The 19,461-nt window shown below is 41.8% G+C and overlaps 1 protein-coding gene across 4 annotated transcripts in view; it reads right to left on the reverse strand.

Annotated features, from left to right (window-relative positions):
- Window positions 1–19,461, reverse strand: part of cdi (center divider) — a 57,043-nt gene that overhangs the window by 12,848 nt on the left and 24,734 nt on the right. For all 4 annotated transcript variants that reach the window (XM_033378357.1, XM_015183194.2, XM_001358140.4 and 1 more), the window contains exon 3: window positions 4,368–4,489. In XM_033378357.1, the coding sequence (XP_033234248.1) occupies window positions 4,368–4,489 (122 nt within the window). The remainder of the gene's footprint in view (window positions 1–4,367; window positions 4,490–19,461) is intronic.

Here is a 19,461-nt window from a genome sequence, read left to right on the forward strand (position 1 = left end):
CGTTCCGTTCTGTTGTATTTGTGCCTGCTTAACGACTGCTCCAAATGCAGTTAATGGAATTTTTTCCACATGAGGAAAAAGTTCTGGCGGCTGTAACCGAAGATTGAGATACTCTAGGAGGGCGATTGTTGCTGAAGGAGGTATGAAAAGCTGTTCTAAGGCTGATCATCTCTATTATCATTCGGTAGATATTCGATTTATTGGATTGTATACATAACTTACTTGGTAGAATCATGTAGAACCTGCAGAGAACCTCCACAACTCCCCAAACCAATCTCCAGAGACCTCAAACTATATCCCTGTGCAACCGTTCATTCCCATGATCTGTTCTCTTCAAACAAAAAACAACCCTTAATAGCAACACTCGAGTCCCTCGAGCTGTCTGGCACACGACATGTATGTTGTTCTTAGATTCTAGGGCTTCTTAGAATAACTCCATGAGCAGTGGCTGCCTTTGGAAGCAAGGGCTTGATATAGAGACGTGTTGGACCCGTTCTACTTCTCTAGTGTTTTCCAAGAAACCCATAAGCCCCCCAATAGCGTATAGCGGCGCCATCGTCGGCGTAATGTTTGCATTTCGGGAACTGCACTCAACCCAGAAGTCAAGAAGTAAATCCAGCCAACTCTGCGTCGGACAATGGGATTTGTGTGTGAGTCAAGCAGTATATGGCCCATAAGTAGAGTGACTATCTGTCAAGTCAGCCAGCCAGCCAGCCAGCCAGCCAGCCTGGGAGCGGCGACAGTCATCACATGTGGGTGGGTGGTTGGTGTTGCAGTTGCAGTTGCAATGCAATTGCCTGACTGGTTGACTGGTTGACTGGCTGCCTGCCGTTCGAGTTCTCATTGTGCGACATTCCGCATAGCAGGCGGGCGCGTGATAAGCCCATAAAAAAGAAAAAAAAATACACGCCAACAACAAGAGCTACCACAGCCTATGGCTATGGCTGGCGCTGAGAGTGTTTCAGTTTCGGTTTCAGTTTTGTGGCCCATAAGTCACTGGCTGCCGAGTGGGTGGATACCTGGCTGAAAGCACATGAGGTATTTGGCCCGCTGCTCCGGCTGCTGCTTTTGGCTACAAAGGTGGTTTCAATTACCGCATGCCACAGATTAGTTCTATTGATGCCTCGATGCATTAGCATTAGCCAGAATGCATCTCCACGGAACGGTACTGCCCACCCCCCGCCCCCACAATCAATAGACTTCATTAGGCCTGAGCCACGGCACAGCCGGGAGCCGCCATGGGAGGTGGCCAGGCCCGCATGGACACGGTTACGCTCTCGCCTCTCTCTCTCTCTCTCTCTCTCCCGGCAGTGTAGCTGTTAAAATTTGACAGTTAGCCGACAGCTGCGATCGTTAAGCGTCATTAAACAGGCCTGCCTGAGTGCCAGGCCCAGGGAGTGGAGTGTTTGGCGATCCACGTCACTGATAGATACCTCCCCCCTCCCTACCTCGTATCTGGCAGTATCTGGCCATATTTGCAGTCGATTTTCAGATAGATAATATGATTAACAGCGGATTCCTGAAGCCTTAATTGGCTAAAGAACAACAATTGCCCGGGTAGAAGGTAGAAGGGGTAGACGTGTGGCTGCATTTTTAATTCCGCTTTTTGTTCAACGAGGCCTATGGCGCCGCAGAATGCATTCCAGAATTTTCATTTAAATGAAAAGTTGGCAGCCAGCTGCTTCTCCGTTCTCTGTTCTTCGTTCTCCTGACCCAAATCCATCTCTCGTCGGCCCGAGCACACATCAGCCATCAGAATATCTTGGTCAGGGGGCATTTAATCACTGGCAACCCCGATGTTGCATTTAATACTTTGGCTGCAATTTGCTGCACGTTTCGGCCGTCTGACAGATGTCATAAAATACAACAACAAAAATAAGAAGAAAATGTAATCCGGTTGAAAAGCCATAACGGGATTAAGAGGTTACACGAAAAATTTCTACAATGTTTCTGCGATGAATGTGTGTGTGTAGGTTGTGCAGGGTGTTAACATTGTAAATTAAAGGGCGTGGTTAGCAGGTCTAAGCCAGAAATTGCATATTCATGGAAAGCCAGACACCAGACACCTAGAAAAAGATGGGCGGTTCTGAATGGATTGGGTGTGCGCGCAGAAAAAAATGGCTAAATTGGAAAAGAGGCAGCAGCATCGGCAGTCCCTGAGAACCGCGAGCTTTGCGTGCAGTCACGTGATGATAGGAAAAAAAACAAAAAATCACTGCATAAATACATCCGCGGAAAAAAGCACACACACTCACACTCACACACAAACAGTCCATAGACAGCAAATGATTCAAGTGTGAGCTACGCAGCTTGGCGGCAATTAAATCTAGTCGTTGGCTGGACGGGGGGGTGGGGGGGTGCCCAGACACAATGTCATGACTACTCGTATCAAAAGCCGCCTTTGCCATATTGTTTCAGACTTTGTGCCGCAGAAATTACATCAGCAGTTTTTCTTTTTTTTTTCTGTCTGTGTGTGACCCCTCGAACACACCTGACGGGCAGCTGGTCACTGTCAAGGCAATTAGTGTGTGTGTGTGCAGTGCACTGCGGATTGAAGCTCTCATGAACTTGAACTTTTCGTTTGAGATCGGGCATCGGAAATGTTTTATTTGGACTTGAACTCCAACTCGAGCTCTTTGAAATGGCAACAAATTATAATAAACAAAGCAATAATCATGCGGATAAACAATAAATGTTTGTTTATCAAGCACAATGAGAAGAGACGATAAAGATAATGAAATAACTACGCAGCCAACAAACGGCACTCTTGTTGTTCTCGGTCTGCATTTGCTGCGAGCGAGGGCTACAAGAGAGAGAGGGAGAGAGGGTCACCTCTGCCGTGCAAAAGCTTGAAAGGCATTCCGAGAGAGAGCAATAGGCAGAGAGAGCAATCGAACGAAGGTTTTGAAAGAGTTTGCCTGCAATGCGTGTGACGAGATGCGTCCCGTTTTGCTGACACGATGGCAGCGACGCATTGCTTTTGCTGAGAGGGCAATAAAACGAAGAGTAGAAGCGATGGCGAGAGTGTGCTTTTCGTGAGAGGAGCGCATCGAAAGAAAAGATCTCAAGCGCTGGAGCCGAAAAACAAACAGTAAATTCCAAAACCACACACATATTGTACATAAATGTACAATATTTGTTTATTTCCATAAATAAACTCTCAATAAAATAAAAAGTAATATCCATAAGCATATGGATAGCATCAGTACACCCGTAAATGATGTCAGTTTAGTCAGCCTGCCTCGTCCACAGAACAAAACAGACTCAGAACAGATGTCAGAACCCATGACATGAATGTCCGAGTGAATCATACGCCAACAATAATCGTGTTTGCTGGTTTTTAGCATAGGTCAGGAATTATGATGATGATGTGATGGCCCCCATTTCTGAATAAAATATGCGAATTTGAATTGAATCCAATGGAGAACACAACACACAAAATTATTCGTATAGCACTCGAGAAACACACACTCGTAAAGCCCCTCAGGATGAACCCATTTAAACTGTTTGCGTAATACACTCAACTGAATGAATGGTCAATTCCATGGCGAGGTGCGAACTGAATGCGTAAACAATTGAGGCCACATGATCGTCGATGTTTATCAAAAACTAAAGGAACATCTACTGTTTGGAGTACTAGTATATAGAAAACAGTCATTCAAGAGTCTCAGAGTAAAGTCAAGTTTGTAATTAAAAGCGAGATGCACTATCGGACGTTAGGGAATGACTCAGCCGCCGGACGGAGTGACCACAGCCCGGCATTGACCCATAAGCCGTAGTGTAAGCTGCGCTCGATTTGCTTGTTGACTTCAGATTACAACAAATATGGATTGTAAGTGAATACACTTGAAGAATAATTAGATTTTATGAATTTTATGGAACTAAAATAGTAGTTTCCACATTTCTTGGGGAATAGTTCTGGAAACAACGGATCATGGTTCGTTTAGTGCTAGAAAAGGGATAGTTATTTCTTTAATTAAAATAATTGATAGAGGATCATTATTATAGCAGAATAAAGTACAAAATCTCTTCCAGGGAGTAGTTTAACCGCAAGGGATGAGCTTTCATGGAAGCTTTACTTGGAAAGAGCGCAACATCTCTCCCTCTCTCTCTCTCACCTTACCGCTAGCTCTATTCTAGTGAGACTCGTTTCTTTCTGATTTCTATAATTTCTGGATTTTCACGGATAACATTTCTCCAGATTTATATTTATTGAAAGACAAAATAATTGTCCAGAAGTGGCTTTGCTTAAACCGTTCTTTCTTTTTTTTTTAGTGCAATGGCATCCGTTCCCGTTTTATTTTTAGCCTGGCATTGTTCGGCCCCGATTAGAGATCCGGAGACGCGGCTCTGCTCTGGTCACTTACCTCAAGATATTTCCATGCGACAGCTTGTTCAGCAGCTGCACCTCCCGGAGCATATTGGGTCGATTGGCCCGCAACTGATTCATCTTCAGCACCATCACCTCGCCGGTCGTCCGGTGTGTGACCTACAAAAACAAACAAAAATCAGAAACATGGCAACATGGGATATAAAAATCGAGTACGAGTATATTGTACAGTGAGTGGCACATAAATCAAACTCAAGTTCAGGCAATACATGGCACACGAGAGGACACTAACTAATAACGCGCGAGACATGTCACCACCCCGCCGTTCGTTCGATCCAGGGTCAAGTTCGGTGGTGGGGGGGAAAGTCATCTGGTTTGGATAATTGCATTGAAACAAGTGCAACAAAAGCATTCAGGTTTCTCATTGATTTGTGCAGACCAATCAAAATGGTTTTTTGCTAAATGAAAAATCAATAAACTCGTCTGCGTTCGGGTTTGGTTGAATGCAATTTGAGGCACAGCCATCGTGCCGCAACAGCCACAGCCACTGCCACTGCCACAGCCACTGCCATGGTCATTGCAATTAAAATTGCAAATTGAATTTGCCATCAAAGGTGGAACCTCTAAAGTTCATAGGGTATGCCGTGGCCACGCCATGTGTCCACTACACGTAGCATGTATGTATTTTTTCCTGCGTCTGAGTACGGATTGCCACTTGGCGCCAGACAAACAACATTACTCACAATTCGCTTAAATAAATAGCCCCCAGTGGCTGCCGAGACAACAAACACAAGCCACAATGCCAGCTTGTGTTTGACTCTTCTTTAATTCAATTTTTTTGTATTCTATTTTTATGCCTAGAGCCAAGAAAATACGCCAACAGAAGATGACATTCCGGACTAAGATCTACCTTAAACCTTTCCTGGGGGTACACGACAGACACTCTCTAATGCTAAGCCACTCTGGAAGAGAGAAAGCAGAGGATTCAGCCCTGGGAAATTGTTTTCTTCATTCCGGTTGTAGTTTGGAATACACTTTATTGGATTAATAGATAATTTCCAAATATATAATAGCTCTAGAGCGAAGTTACACCTCTTTAAACTTGGGAATTCCATATATCCTTCAACTAGCTCTCGGAGTCAAATATATCTATAATTTAGGGACTTTTCTCTGCCATTCTTTCCTATATACACCATATACCCCTCGAGAACAACAAGTACTGGGTATAAGAAGCAAACATAGTACAAAGACATAACCAGGAGACAGAGACGAAGTCGCGCGAATTTCTCGGCTCTCCGCTAATGGCAGCAAATTAAGTTTCCTTCTAGCCAGTTTGCAGCCCAGACATTCTACAACAAAACAAACTGTGGGTCTGTAGGTGAGTAAGTTGATATGGTAGATGGTATATCGTCGTATGGAAATGTGGACCCGGCACACACGTGTGCGTGGGTGACACACACACCGTCGGGGTTGATGCCGACAGCCACAACCATTCATTCTTTATAGTCCTGTTGCTCATTTTGGCCTCTATTCGTTATTCGCTATTCGAAATTCGCTTTGTGGCTTTTGCGTCGGTGTTAACAAATTTATGAAGTTGCCATTGTCGTTGTGTTTGTCTTGGGGCCAAAGTCCAATTCATGGCGGTCCCCCGGTGTCAGAGATTGTTTGCCTCATTGTCTGGCAACATGTTGCCAATCAGAAAATAGGGGAAAAAGAATGTCTCCTCAGATTCTTAACTCTAACGAGAATTTGATTTCCGCTTTGTGTCACTTTACGAGTATTTTTTCGACTATCTGCTCATTTGCTTATCGAAGAGCTTTCAATACAGTAAAACCGAGTGGGGTATTTATATATATCCGGCATCGAAGAGCTTTATAATGCCTGACACGCCCAGCCGGCGATATAATATTTGTGTAAGCTGAAAAGCTGACAGGTTTTTATGTTCCTGTTGTTTATCGTATTTATTCTATATTTTATATCGCTCTTTAATTACAAAATTGTTTTCTTGTGCGTGACTTTTGATGACTGAAGGCATTTTCGGTTTTCGGTTTGTTTGCCATTTATTTATTTGCATGAAATTTGTCTTTACAGAAGAGCCACGCCCCTAGATTCGGGGAAATTCATGAATGAGACAATTAAAGCATTAGACAGCATTTAAGGCCATGTAGAGAGTCCATTCATACAAGAATTCTACAGAGTACGTGTATTTATTCAAAGACGTTCGAACGCGTTCGTGCCACAGACAAAGGCAAATAGTGCCGGCCCGCCTGCTCGCTGGACCAAAAAGTGGCACGTCCATGTCCCAGCCTCCCCCGTCCCTCCCCCACGACTCTCGGCCAGACACAGCCTGCAACTGTGCTAAAAGAGAAGTTATGTGTGGATTGATCGCTGGATTGGCGGCCAGCTTCAAAGAGGTGTGTGTGTGTTCGTCTTTTGGGCAGGCCGGCAATGACGTGAGAAAAGAATTATAAACGCGCCAGACATCATGGGCCTTGGAAATAATCAATTAAACGGAAACAAAGGTGGCGATGGCGGCTGGGAGAGACCGGAGACCTTTCATTCAGCTTCGTGTGTGGGAAACCGTTTGAGGGAAAGGTTCTAAAAGCTTTTCGAGCTGCTTAAGATTTTCAAACATTCATTGGCACCTCTCTAACTGATTCACACTGTAAACCCCCTCCCTAAACTCCCTTTACTCTTTCAATTTTCCCCTAAATGGTTGATAAACAATCATCAAAAAATTTAAGCAAACAGAAATCATTTGTTTTGTTTGCCTTTAAAGAGCATGAAAATGCTTTCAGGCTTTTTGTGGACTCTTCAAATAAAGCTCTTCAAAACAAAACAGAAAATGTCAGCGGACTTGAGTCGTCTGTTCTGCGGAGTCGAATCGGCAAGGGGTATCGCCAAGTCAAAATGTATAGCAACAAGAAGAGAAGATTAAAATAAAGACAAAAATCCCTATGCAGCTATGCCGTTTGTTATTCTTGGTCTGCCTTTGCTGAAAGCTGAGAGCGAGAGAGATGGTCACTTCGGCAGTGCACAAGCTTATTACTGTTGTGCTGGAAATACAGAAGGAATTGTCGTTAGAGAGAGATAGCAATTCGAACGAAGGCATTGCGAGGGTAAGCCGGGGAATATTCGTGAAACTAAATGACGAGGGACTTCGGTTTTCTGACTCGCAGTTTCGCTTCACTTGCATTGTTTTTGCTGATGAGGGAGCGATAGAAGGACAGAAGAAATGGCAGAGCGCGATCAGGAGAGTAGGCGTCCCGTTTGCTTACACACAAAAGCCACAAAGTGCAATTCCCCAGCGCTCGCATTGTTTTTGTTACTGAGAGAGAGAGAGAGAGGGGACAATAAAAGGAAGAATAGAGAGAGAATTCCCAGAGAGTGCGAGAGTTCCGCGATAAGGCAACGCCTGTGCTCGTAGATCAACAGATAAGACATTGGCGACGGCACTGCTCTCACGGCAAAAAAAAAATGCAAGTACAAATTATTATTACTTAACCAGTTTCTTACGGAACCCCCGGTGCCCCCCCGCATCGAATCGCATCACATCGCATACCGTCGATGGTTATGTCAACAACTGCATGTGGCAGGCAAATATATTTTGATTTTTTCTTTTTATTTTGGACGTAAATACCCGTATTTTCACTTTCAGTTGAGGCAAAAAATGAAAATAACACCAACAATAAAAATGGAGGCAGTTGCGGAAATAAAACAACAACGAAAGTTGCCGCACCACCTGAAAATACCAAAGCAACAAAAAAAAAGACAAAAAAAACATCCTTTTTGACCGAAAGGCCAGCAGCCTGGAGAGCAGGCCGAAACCAGTCGCAACGGAACCGAGGCTCAGGCTCTGGCTCACACTGACATTTCAACCGGCAAAAAACCCAAAAAAAAAACCTGGCCCAGACCCGACCATGCATTTGGCATCTCTTTAGCGGCCAAAGCCAAACGCGTTTCGATGCGGCACGGGGTACACGTGTGACATTCGATCGTAGGACTGCGACGGCGATTGCCGCACCGGCGGCCACCGGCTGAGCGGAGAAAATATTTCAGATATTTCCACACAGCGTTTCGTTTTGCTGGTTAACAAATATTTAATGCGATTTACAGTTGCTGCTGCCGCTGCTGCTGGTCAATCATCTTTCTACACGGGCGACTCGGTGGCAACTTGTTGTGGCAACACCAGTTAGCGGTACAATGTCATACAGACGCAGAGAAGCGCAGAGCAGAGCAGAGCAGAGCAGAGCGGAGCGGAGCAGATCGGGTATTTCTGGCCAAAACGTGTTCTGGCACGCTCTCGCGCGTTTTTTTTTTTTTCACGCGGCTCTGTGAATACAGAGAAAGACAGAAAAATACAGAAATACGCACGACAAATGTCGGTTAAAACTGTGTAAGACAAATATTAGACGAGAGAGGTGTCTCAGTGGTGCTTCTGTCGGTGAATGGCGCTGGTTATGCCCATTCCCAGTAGCCATGAGAGCGTCCACCAAGCAGAACAAGCTGTAAGCCGGCTTTTTGAATGGAATTTAACCCAGTTTGCTTTCTTCTGTCCGTCTTTCTACTCATCTGGTGGTGCCTTTTCGGTTTTCGGCCAAGAGGCCGCTCCAAATGGCTTTTATTGCTCTGGTCAGTTATAACCAGTGGCCGGAGACAGGTGTTTTTGGTGCTTGGACGCCACAGTTTGTTGTGATATTTGCATGCCACAGAAGTGACAGCTCCAAATGGGATTAATTATAATGATAATCACTGAATAGAAAGAGACTAGTTTTTCTATAGCGACATCTTCGATTCAAATGGGGGTCTTATTGGTGTTGCAACTCCTTCCCAAAGTCTTTTCATGCTACACTCACAGAAAAATCGATTTTTGAGCTAAAAAATAGTGGAATTAAATGGAAATCCCTTTTATTTTAAACATAAACAGATTTTTTTGGAATGTCCCATATTTAGTTTAAATATATAAACATTGAAAATAAATATAATATATTAAATTTGAGGAAAATATATTTAATTTAAATCTAAAAATTATTTTTTTAAATACGAAAAGATTTAATTTAAGAATCAAAATATTTTTTAAGTATTAGAAAATTAATTGAAATCTGTAAGGTATTTTTTAAATACGAAAATATTTAATTGTAATCTGAAATATGTTTTTTAAATATGACAAAATGTAATTAAAATATGAAAATATTTTTTGAAATATGAGAAATTTAATTTAAATTTGAAGTATACTTTTTTATGCATATATGAAAATATTTAATTTAAATCTGAGATGTATTTTTATAAATACGAAAATTTAATTTTAATCTCAAATATTTTTTTAAATAAAAAATATTTCATTTGATTATGAATTATTTTTGTATATATGAGAAATTTAATTTAAGTCTGAAGTATATTTCTTTTTATATGAAAATATTTTATTGAAATCCAAAATATAGTTTTGTAACTATAAAAATATTTAATTTCAATGTGAAATCCATTCAACAAGTTCCCCTTTCGTACATTTTTATCCAAAGATCCTTTTTTTTGTTGTATCAATGAATACCCCGAACACCTGTCGTCCAGTCAGCAGTGTTTTTGGTTTACGATAAACTAAGACTAAAATTAACCTTGATAATTCATGGCTTTGTCCAGTGCTGGCTGGCTGACGTACTAGACCATATTTTTAGACCTCATGAAGTCGTCGATGCGGTATGCGTGGTCATTATCAGTATCAGGGCTATCAGCAAATATTTGGATTATAATTTAATGGGTAATCTTATCTGGAGGGTGGGGGCCCAGTCTTATCGCCTGCGGACGGCGGCCTGCGGCCTGCGGGGAACGCACTCATGAATGGCCATAAAGATGCAGCCACAAGTGGGTGGATTCCACCTGAATTAATTAGCCAAAGAGCGGGCGAGTGGAGCGCGTGCATCAATCACCATAAACCCCATAAACATTTATGGGGTCTCCGAAGAGCGGAACACAAAAAACCAAAATTATATCTATATTTTTTTGGGGGCGGGGGGGAGGAGTCGTAAAAAAATCCATGAACCGACAGCTCTCAAGAGTGCCGTTTTAAGCGGTCTGAAATTTGATTTTCATGCCGCAGACACCTTGCGGCCGAGTGGGCGTTGGGGCAACCAGGAAGTGCAGCATATCAGAGAACACATTTCAATGCGAAGATGTTGCAAGCTGCAATTACAGCCGGCACTCAGGCAAAAGATACAGTTGCCAAGATACAAATTGTTTTGTTTTTTTTTTTGTATTGAACTCGGACTTTGGCTCGTTAAAATTATTACAGCTTTTAACAGTGGGTTTTTAATTGTTAACGGAAGCTTTTTGGCCGCTTTTGGCCGCAAAGTTATGCAAATGTTTTTTGTTGGCGGCTCCTGGCTCTCTGGCCGGCTTGTTGTTGCTTCCTTTTGTTGAACAAAATTTAATTTCGTGTTGAGCAAATAATTTAACAAGAAACATGTTGTAAAAGCGAGGCAGGAAGCAGAGGCAGCTGCAACACACGCATATTGCACAACATTTTGTGGGAGGATGAAGTGGCAGCACTGGCAGTGGCAGTGGCAGCAATTATTAACCGTTAGTTGCCTGCCAACATGGAAATTCGATATGGACGGGGGAGGAGACGTTGCCTATAGATACATTTTGTGTCTAAAATGCGGAAATTCAATGAGAGAGAGAGAGAGAGAGAGAGAGACAGCGAGTAATATTCCCATTGCATAATCTATGGCTCGATCAGCCTTCAAGATCACCTTCAAACGGCAGTTCATTGCACGGGCTACGCTCTGGAACTATCTCTGGTATCTCTAAGTATAGCTTAATGGGCCCCATGTTATGTCATCCCATTTAATGCTGTTCTCACGATCGACGAGACTCTAGGACGGCGCAACAGCGAACTTTACGATTACACGGGACATGGGACCCGGGGCCCCCGCATCCGTCTCGGCCTATAAAAAAAAAAAACATTTAAAATCGAACACGTTCTACATATTGAATTGTAATAAAGTCACTCCAGACATCACAGAGCCTGATCACAGGGGAAATGTGCCTCGAATAAACTTAAAGGTAGGTTTCTACCCTTTTTTGTTCCTATAAACTGGAATACGTGCCCCCCCCGCCCTGTTGCCTCATAGGTGGGGACATGCTTCTGATTGAACTTGATTTGTTTATGGGCCTGTCGCCCCCGCTACACCCCCCTTCCCACCCCTACTATAGATATATAGTACCTCTCTGTATCTATAAAAACGAAGGTCATTCTTTTGGGAGGAATCAATCATTAGGAAATTTTTTAAAAATATGTATAGGGCCCGATAATGATTAAATAATTTTTGCCGCCCCTTTTAATGCCTGTCACCGCTATTTATTTACCTTTGGTAGGCACTGTAAAAGCCGCTTAACTTGTTTACTTTTCGAATCAATGGCATGCCAAAAGACATAATAAATGGGTTAAATAAACAGAAAAAACGCAAGACTTGCCACAGAAACGCGTAGCATTTTTGGCAGGGCATAGAAAATTACAGTTGTTATTCATCAAATCGAATATCCCCAAGGTAGTTTCCGCCAAATGAATACTACGAATACACTCGCAAGTAGTTAAAAATTCAGTGCTAAAAACAACAACAAAAACCATGCACATTCTAGCCTGAGTCATGGTTAAAGTATTCATTTATTCATAGAACATTAGGCAGTGAGGGAGGAGAACCTTGAATACTGGGAATAATAGCCATAGATATTCGCGCTACAAAGTATCTGTGGATTATCTAGGAACAGATAATACATATCTCCAGACAGATATAGGGATTACAAAGCAATTGGTGTTTCATTCTATACTTCGAATTCTGTGGGAAAGCGAGTCGCTTCATGGAAATCGAAAATCTAGATTGTATATCTCTGCAGGGGCGTAGCCAGGATTAAGCGAAGGGGGGTAAGGATTTTTTATATGAATTTTTGTACATTTTTTATTTATTATTTTTATTTTTTTTTTTGTATTTTATTTATTTTATTTTTTTTTAAATTTATTTTTATTTTTTTAATTTTTTTTTTATATGCTTTCAGATGGATTGATTCGACCCAAAACCATTGGCAAAAACCAATTTGTTTTCTACTAAGCAGCCTTCCCTTGGGCTACTCTCTGTGTCACGCGTCATACAGCAGCGCTCCTCGGTTTTCGACTTGGCTTGGCTTGGACCTCTGGTCGCTCGTCCAGCTTTCCCTCGGGCTACTCCCCTTGCATCTCTGTGCCACGCGTCATGCAGCAGCGCCCCTCGGTGTTCGACTTGGCTTGGCTTGGTCCTCTGGTCGCTCTTCCAGCGTAAAGTTCTAGCATCTTCTAATCTACTAAGTAGCCCTGAAATATCTCACGTCTATGCACTAATTACCCCTCAAATTTCATTGCAAAAAACATCTGACATTTTATATAGACATTGATCTACCCTCCCCATCCCCCTCCCCCTACCTCCTCCGATGATGATGATGTTTGTTCGTTCTGTAAACGAGTAAATAATTCCATCTTTAATGCGAACACAATTTAATTAAATGGATAAAACGTAACACAAAATCAATTAAAAGCAACGAACGCGCTGTCTTGTCTTGTCTTGTCTTGTCCATGGAAAAGCACACACGACGACAACAAAAACGTCGTCAAACTGTGCTAAATACCAGAAATGAACGATACAGACAGAGAGGCAGAAGAGGCGGGGGGGAGACAGAGACAGAGACAGTGCCTAACTGTTAATTGGATGTGGCGACTGTCAATCGATAGGTGGGGAAGTGTGTAAAGAACGAGCAGAGCACTGTCTCTCTCTCTCTCTCTCCCTGTCTGTGGCTCGTGTTTGGGGATTAAAAAGAAAAATTAATTTGACCTTAGAGCAAAATTTATCGAATTGCCAATTGATCGAACGATGGAATGGGCAGCACTTTTTCGCTTTTATTGGATGCCCCTTTTCGATGGCATTGGAGGAAAGCCTAAGTCAGACTTGGATCATATATGCACTCTCTCTCTCCTCCTCTCTGTCGTCTTTAGGGATTAAGGAAAAATTAATTTGACCTTAGAGCAAAATTTATCGAATCGCCGATTGTTGGAATGGGCAGCACTTTTTCGCTTTTATTGGATTCCCATTCCCCTTTTCGTTTGCCTTGGAGAGCCTCAAACTTAAATCATATATGCACTCTCTCTGTCGCGTTTTGGGATTAGGGAAAAATTAATTTGACCTTAGAGCAAAATTTATCGAATTGCCGATTGATCGATGGATGGAATGGGCAGCACTTTTGAGCTTTTATTGGATTCCCATTCCCATTTTGATTGCATTGAAGAAGAGCCACTTGGATCATATATCGACTTTCTCTCTTTCTCTCTGTCGCGTTTTGGGATTAGGGATAGAGCAATATTTATCGAATTGCCAATTGATCGATCGATGGGATGGGCAGCACTTTTTCGCTTTTATTGGATGCCCATTCCCATTTCGATTGCAATGAAGGAAAGCCTCAGTCAGACTTGGATCATATATGCACTCTCTCTCTCTCTCTCTCTGTCACGTTTTGGGATTAGGGATAGAGCAAACATTTATCGTATTGCCAATTGATCGATTGATGGAATGGGCAGCACTTTTTCGCTTTTATTGGATGCCCATTCCCATTTCGATTGCAATGAAGGCAAGCCTCAGTCAGACTTGGATCACATATGCACTCTGTCTCTCTCTCTTTCTCTCTGTCGCGTTTTGTGATTAGGGATAGAGCAAAAATTTATCGACTTGCCAATTGATCGATTGATGGAATGGGCAGCACCTTTTCGCTTTTATTGGATTCCCATTTAGAATGCTGGCGCCTTCGAAGAGAGCCCGCAGTCGGACTTGGATCAAATATGCGCGACGGGTAAAAGTCATGCAGTTTAATTGGTTTTATCGCACGCCTCGAATCGGCAGGCAGGAACATCAATGGGCTCTCGGACATTCGTCAATTAAATTAGAAATCCGTGTGGCAGGGCGACGCGTGTGTCGCCCTTAGACAGGGAGGGGGGGAGGCAGAGGGAGTTCCATTTGGCCATTTAAGACACGTCGCTGTGATTAAAATCAACATAAAGTCCAGACACACGTCTGGTTCTGCCCCTCACGAGAGAGACAACAACGAGGCACTTCCGTTATCGTGGCTGTTGCTGTGCCACTAAGTGTGGCGCATTTGCCATAAACAGCTGCCACAGCAGCAGCAGCCGCATGGGCCTCTGTCGTCTAGTGTCGCCCTCGGTCGCTTCCTTTGACAACCCAACCCAACCCAACCCAGCCGCCGCGCTCCGCACCAAAACAGCGATCCAATCAAGACGGCTCCCCGTTGCATGTTGCCCATAAAAGGGTCAGAGGCATGTTGGTGGCGATTAGCACGAGATGCCACAGCCGCCACCAGCCCGAGGACCCAGCCCGGGGGTGCCCGGGGAGTCGAAAGGGTTTTCCCTATTTGGCTAGCCAGAGACGCATCTCATTTGAATGGATCTTTCAAGTCTTTTGGGACAAAGAGCTGCATCTGATGCGGCATGCAACAGTCGCAAAACAAAGAGGAAGATGCATGCAGCAAGGCAGGCAAGAAATCAGCCAAAAAACACCAAAGGTGAAATACTCTTTACGAAGAGGAAAATTGAATACTCGGTTTTAAAATAAAAAAAAAAAAATAAATAAAAATCAAAACAATTTAAAACAAATAAAATAATACAAATATTAAAAAATAATAATAAACAATTCCACAAATATATAGAATAAATAGCCTAAATATTTCAAATAAAAATAAATATTTAAGATAAAATCAATCAAAATAATGAGAATTTAAAATAAATATTAAAAAAATAAAATAAATCAAATAAAAAATTATAAAAAACATGACTTTTATAAAAAATTATATATATAAAATTAAACGAAAAGAAGGTAATAAAATGTAATGTGCATGAAGTTTTTAGGAAAAATATTCACTTTTGATTTGAAATATATTTATTATATAATGGAAATGTTTTTCAATCAATAAGTGATACAATATTTTTGTTATTTTAGTTTTTGTCAAATCTAATATTATATTACAAAAAAAATAAAAAACAAACAAAAAACGTGAAAACTTGTACAAAAAAAAAGGAAAACAAAATTAGAGTTGCAGTGATTTTTTATATCAATTCAGCTGCAAGTCTATAGAATATAGACCTTTTGGATTCCTACTAAATCTATAGATAGGAAAAATTCCTGTGCAGAAATCTAGGAGCCAGAATGCGAGTTCTGATCCTCTGTTCAGAGTGGAAGTGCCTTGTGTAAGGGTATCCAAAAATAGGCCTCTAAAATCTACATTCTACTTGATCTTTGAGCCGTACTTTGGCGGCTTCTTAAAGAGACAGCGAAACGAGAGAGCGAGAAAGGGAGAGAGAGACGGAGAGAGAGTACGAAATGTAATTGGTTTGGCGCGTTAATAATCAATTGGCGTTTACATTGAAAATGTTGCATGCCACGGGATGAGTAGCGGCAAATATCGATGGTGTCGGCAACATTTGTTTGTTGTTCAGCCAAAGAGACACCGAGGAATGCCAAACGGCAAGAGCCAGCCCAGCCACCATTCCGAGCCATTCTATCCATCGATTGTGGCGTCAGTCTGCAGACCGTAGACTGCCCTTGACGAAGTGCCACCACATGTGGCAGTTGCAGTTGCAGTAGCATTAGCCGCCACCAGACGTAACTCTCATTGATGGCGGCGGGGCATGTCAAGTGGTCTACACGTGTCGCCCAGCCAGCCAGCCCGTTCTAATCGGGGAGGCCTGAGGCAGAAACCAGTCGGACTGGTGCTCAAGTCCATCAATCAGCGGCTTGTTTGGGGCCAGCAGAATGGCTTTTTAATTGTCGCAAATATTTATGGGAAATTTCTCACGCATTACCTGTGGTACTCGGGAGCCTCTCTCTGAGGGTTTCGAACGATCGCTTACCTGAAATCAAACAGAGAAATACATTTGTTAATTGCTGGCAATGAACTTAACAATAAACAAAGTCTTGATTAAAATGTGCGCATAAATTACGAGTACCCTTCATATAAAGAAAGCTCAAAAGCCGAAGAAAGAAAGAAAGAAAGAAACACAATAAACAATAAACAATTTAATTACGCATCGTTTGCGGTACACACGGTACAAAAAAAAAAAAAGTGAAATGCAGACCAACAAAAAAGCAAAAACAATAATACATTTTTAATATATTTCACAGATTTTCTTATATCAAATGTGAGAGAAAAATGTTGCGATCTTCATCACTCCAAAGCGTGGCACGAGGGCCATAAATTACATTGGATTGGAAAAACCTACGCACTCCCCCTCACCCCCCCTCCCCACCCCCCCCCCCCCCCCCCATAGTGGTGTCGCGTGTAGTCGAAATAGAAAGTCTGCATTATAATTGCTTTGTTTTAGTTTTTTCCACACCATATTTTCCAGCCATTGTTGGCTACCGTAAAAAAAAAAAACACTCAACACTCAACTCTTTTTGGCAAATTGCAGGAAAAATATTTGCCAATGGCTTTTCGTCTTTCTCCGAGGCTGAACCATCTGCATACCATCTTGTAGATTGTAGCTTGTAGCTTGTATCTTGTATCTCTGCGACATGTCAACTATTTCAAGGCTAAATCAGTGAGGCAGTCCATCCGTGCCTCCGCTTGGGGGCATTCAACTCAGAGTCCCTCCGCTGATGGTTTTTATGAAACAACTTCGGAATGCATTTGCCTGTCATTTTGTTAATTGAAAGTTGGGCTGACAACAAACAGACCTCCTCCGCCCCTGCCCCCTCCGCCTGCCCCTCTGCGGACTTGTTTAAGTGCAAATATGGGCAGAGTTCTAACTAAAAGAGCAAACAGCGTCCAATCAATTAGAACAAACACAAAACTGGGCTTTTCCCAGGCACGAATTTGGTTCGTTAAAATATTTTCATTCGGGGGCGCACCCTGCCCCTTCCACCGTCTGCTCATTATTTTCTGGCTTTTCCAATGCGTTCAAAAAATATATAATAATACTCGTAATAAAGTTGCACAACATTGTACAGTCACAGACATACCCGTCAGACGTGTACGAATTTGAATGGAGCGCGGGGGAGAGGGGAGGGGAGGGGCGATGCGGCTCTGTCGCTGACAATCATTTGGCGCTTTGTCTCTTTTTTTTTTTTGGGGCATTTGCTGGGAGCAGCCGCGTCAAGCCGTCAGATGCGTTTGTTGCCACACCGCTCCGACTCGATACCCGAGACTCCGGCCAGAGCCCACGACTCTCCCTGGGCTTAGAAATGCAACCGAAAAAAACAAATATAATGATTTTTACTTTTTTGGCGCCGTGACAAATTTAAATGAGCGCAGCACACACACACATACACACACACACACACAGTCTCAGGGTTTTGGGTGCAGCAATCAAAAACGAGAAAGAAGAGCGGAAAACGGAAAAAGTCGAGGCATAGATACCCTCACAGATGGAGCGTCCTGAAGAAGTACAGGAAATACCTATGGAGACGGAAGTTATACCAGAGTTTGCTGAGTTTTGGTGGAAATATCTTTGAAAATACAAAAGTTATAGCCATACAGAGAGCCCTTGATCGGGTTTCCTGCAATATTTTTTTTTGTACTATTTTTTAAAGCAAAAACTTGTGAGGCACTAAAAGCCATAATTCTTAAAAAACAACAAAATAAAAAGAAATAAATTAGATAAAAATAAATAAAATTAAATAGAATGAATAAATACAATAAAAATAAGTATAATTGAAAATAATAATAATATAATAAATTGAACCAAATAATATCCCACCCGAATTCTTCGACCTTGATGATACGCACTTTTTTTAGTGTTTTTTTTTGTATTTTTTTAGTGATTTTTTTTGTTTTATTTTATATTTTTATATATTTTTTTTTTTATATTTTTATTATTTTTTTTTTTTTAAATAATCGTAATTTTTCCTCTGACTAACATCACTCTACTACTACTATTAGTAGCTGCAAAAACTTTTTTAGAGGAGAAAACCCAACCTCAATACCCAGTTAAAAATGTTTCTTTATATGTTGAAATATAATTCTTGATTCGATTCAATTTCTTAAGATTTAAATTAAAGAAAATTTCTTTCTTTATATATTAAATAATGTCAAATTTCGATCTTAAAGTTCGACCTACAGATGCTGATCATATCTTATAGGTTTCTGTAGAAATAGCACTTAAAAAATAGTATCATGATAGTATCATATCTGAATACAGAATAAAGTTTTCTCTAAAAAGATCAGTTTTTTATAGCCATTATTCCAACAATAGGAGATCAGAAACAATCTTCAGTAGATTTCTTAATAATTTTTGATTGAATTATTTAAAAAAATACAAATTTTAGAATTGATTGTTTCCCAACTACTTTAGTTGTCTTTACTTAAATTCCACTGCTTCAAATTTCTTTATCTTTAAAGTTATGAGGTTTCTCCCCGATTTTTGCTACCCTTTTGATAGGGTATACCCTATAATAATAATAATGGGGACATATATTACTAATGCGTTTGGATTTCAAGCGTCTGCCCCGGAGTGCGACTTGGCTTCGAAATGAATCAATGCTAAACTATGAAATGCATATCAGAGCCACACACGAAAACAACAACAAAAACAAAAACAATAAAAACAATGACATGAGCCAGTCTGTTGACATGAGCTGCCTGCGGCGTTTGCTGGCTATGAATCAACAGCGGCGGCGGCGGCGGCAGCGTCGGATGGAGGTGGAGGCATGCCCCGACATCGTCGCGTCGTCGTTGTCGTTGTGTGTGGCAATATAGGCGACGCGCGCTCAAGGCCTTGTGTCAGAATTTTTATGAATGAATGAATGCATACAATTTACACGTATTGAACGGCAGAGCAGGAGGAGCTCCCCCCATCCTCAAAGATGATTTTCGTTGAGTGCAAACTGCAGATGCAGATACAGATACAGATACATTTTTGGAGAGTGCATTGAACTCCCCCACTAACAGATGGATGGAACGACATTCAATGCGACTCCCCATTCAATTTCGAATTTCGTATTTCGTTTGAAACTGGCTAAAAACAGATATTACCAACTGGTCTTGCCACATGCCCCTGCCCCCTGCCTCCTGCTGCCGCGCCGCCGCCTCCTGGTCTTGTTGCCTATTTG

This window comes from Drosophila pseudoobscura, chromosome 2, assembly GCF_009870125.1.
Source record: "Drosophila pseudoobscura strain MV-25-SWS-2005 chromosome 2, UCI_Dpse_MV25, whole genome shotgun sequence".
Taxonomy (NCBI): domain Eukaryota; kingdom Metazoa; phylum Arthropoda; class Insecta; order Diptera; family Drosophilidae; genus Drosophila; species Drosophila pseudoobscura.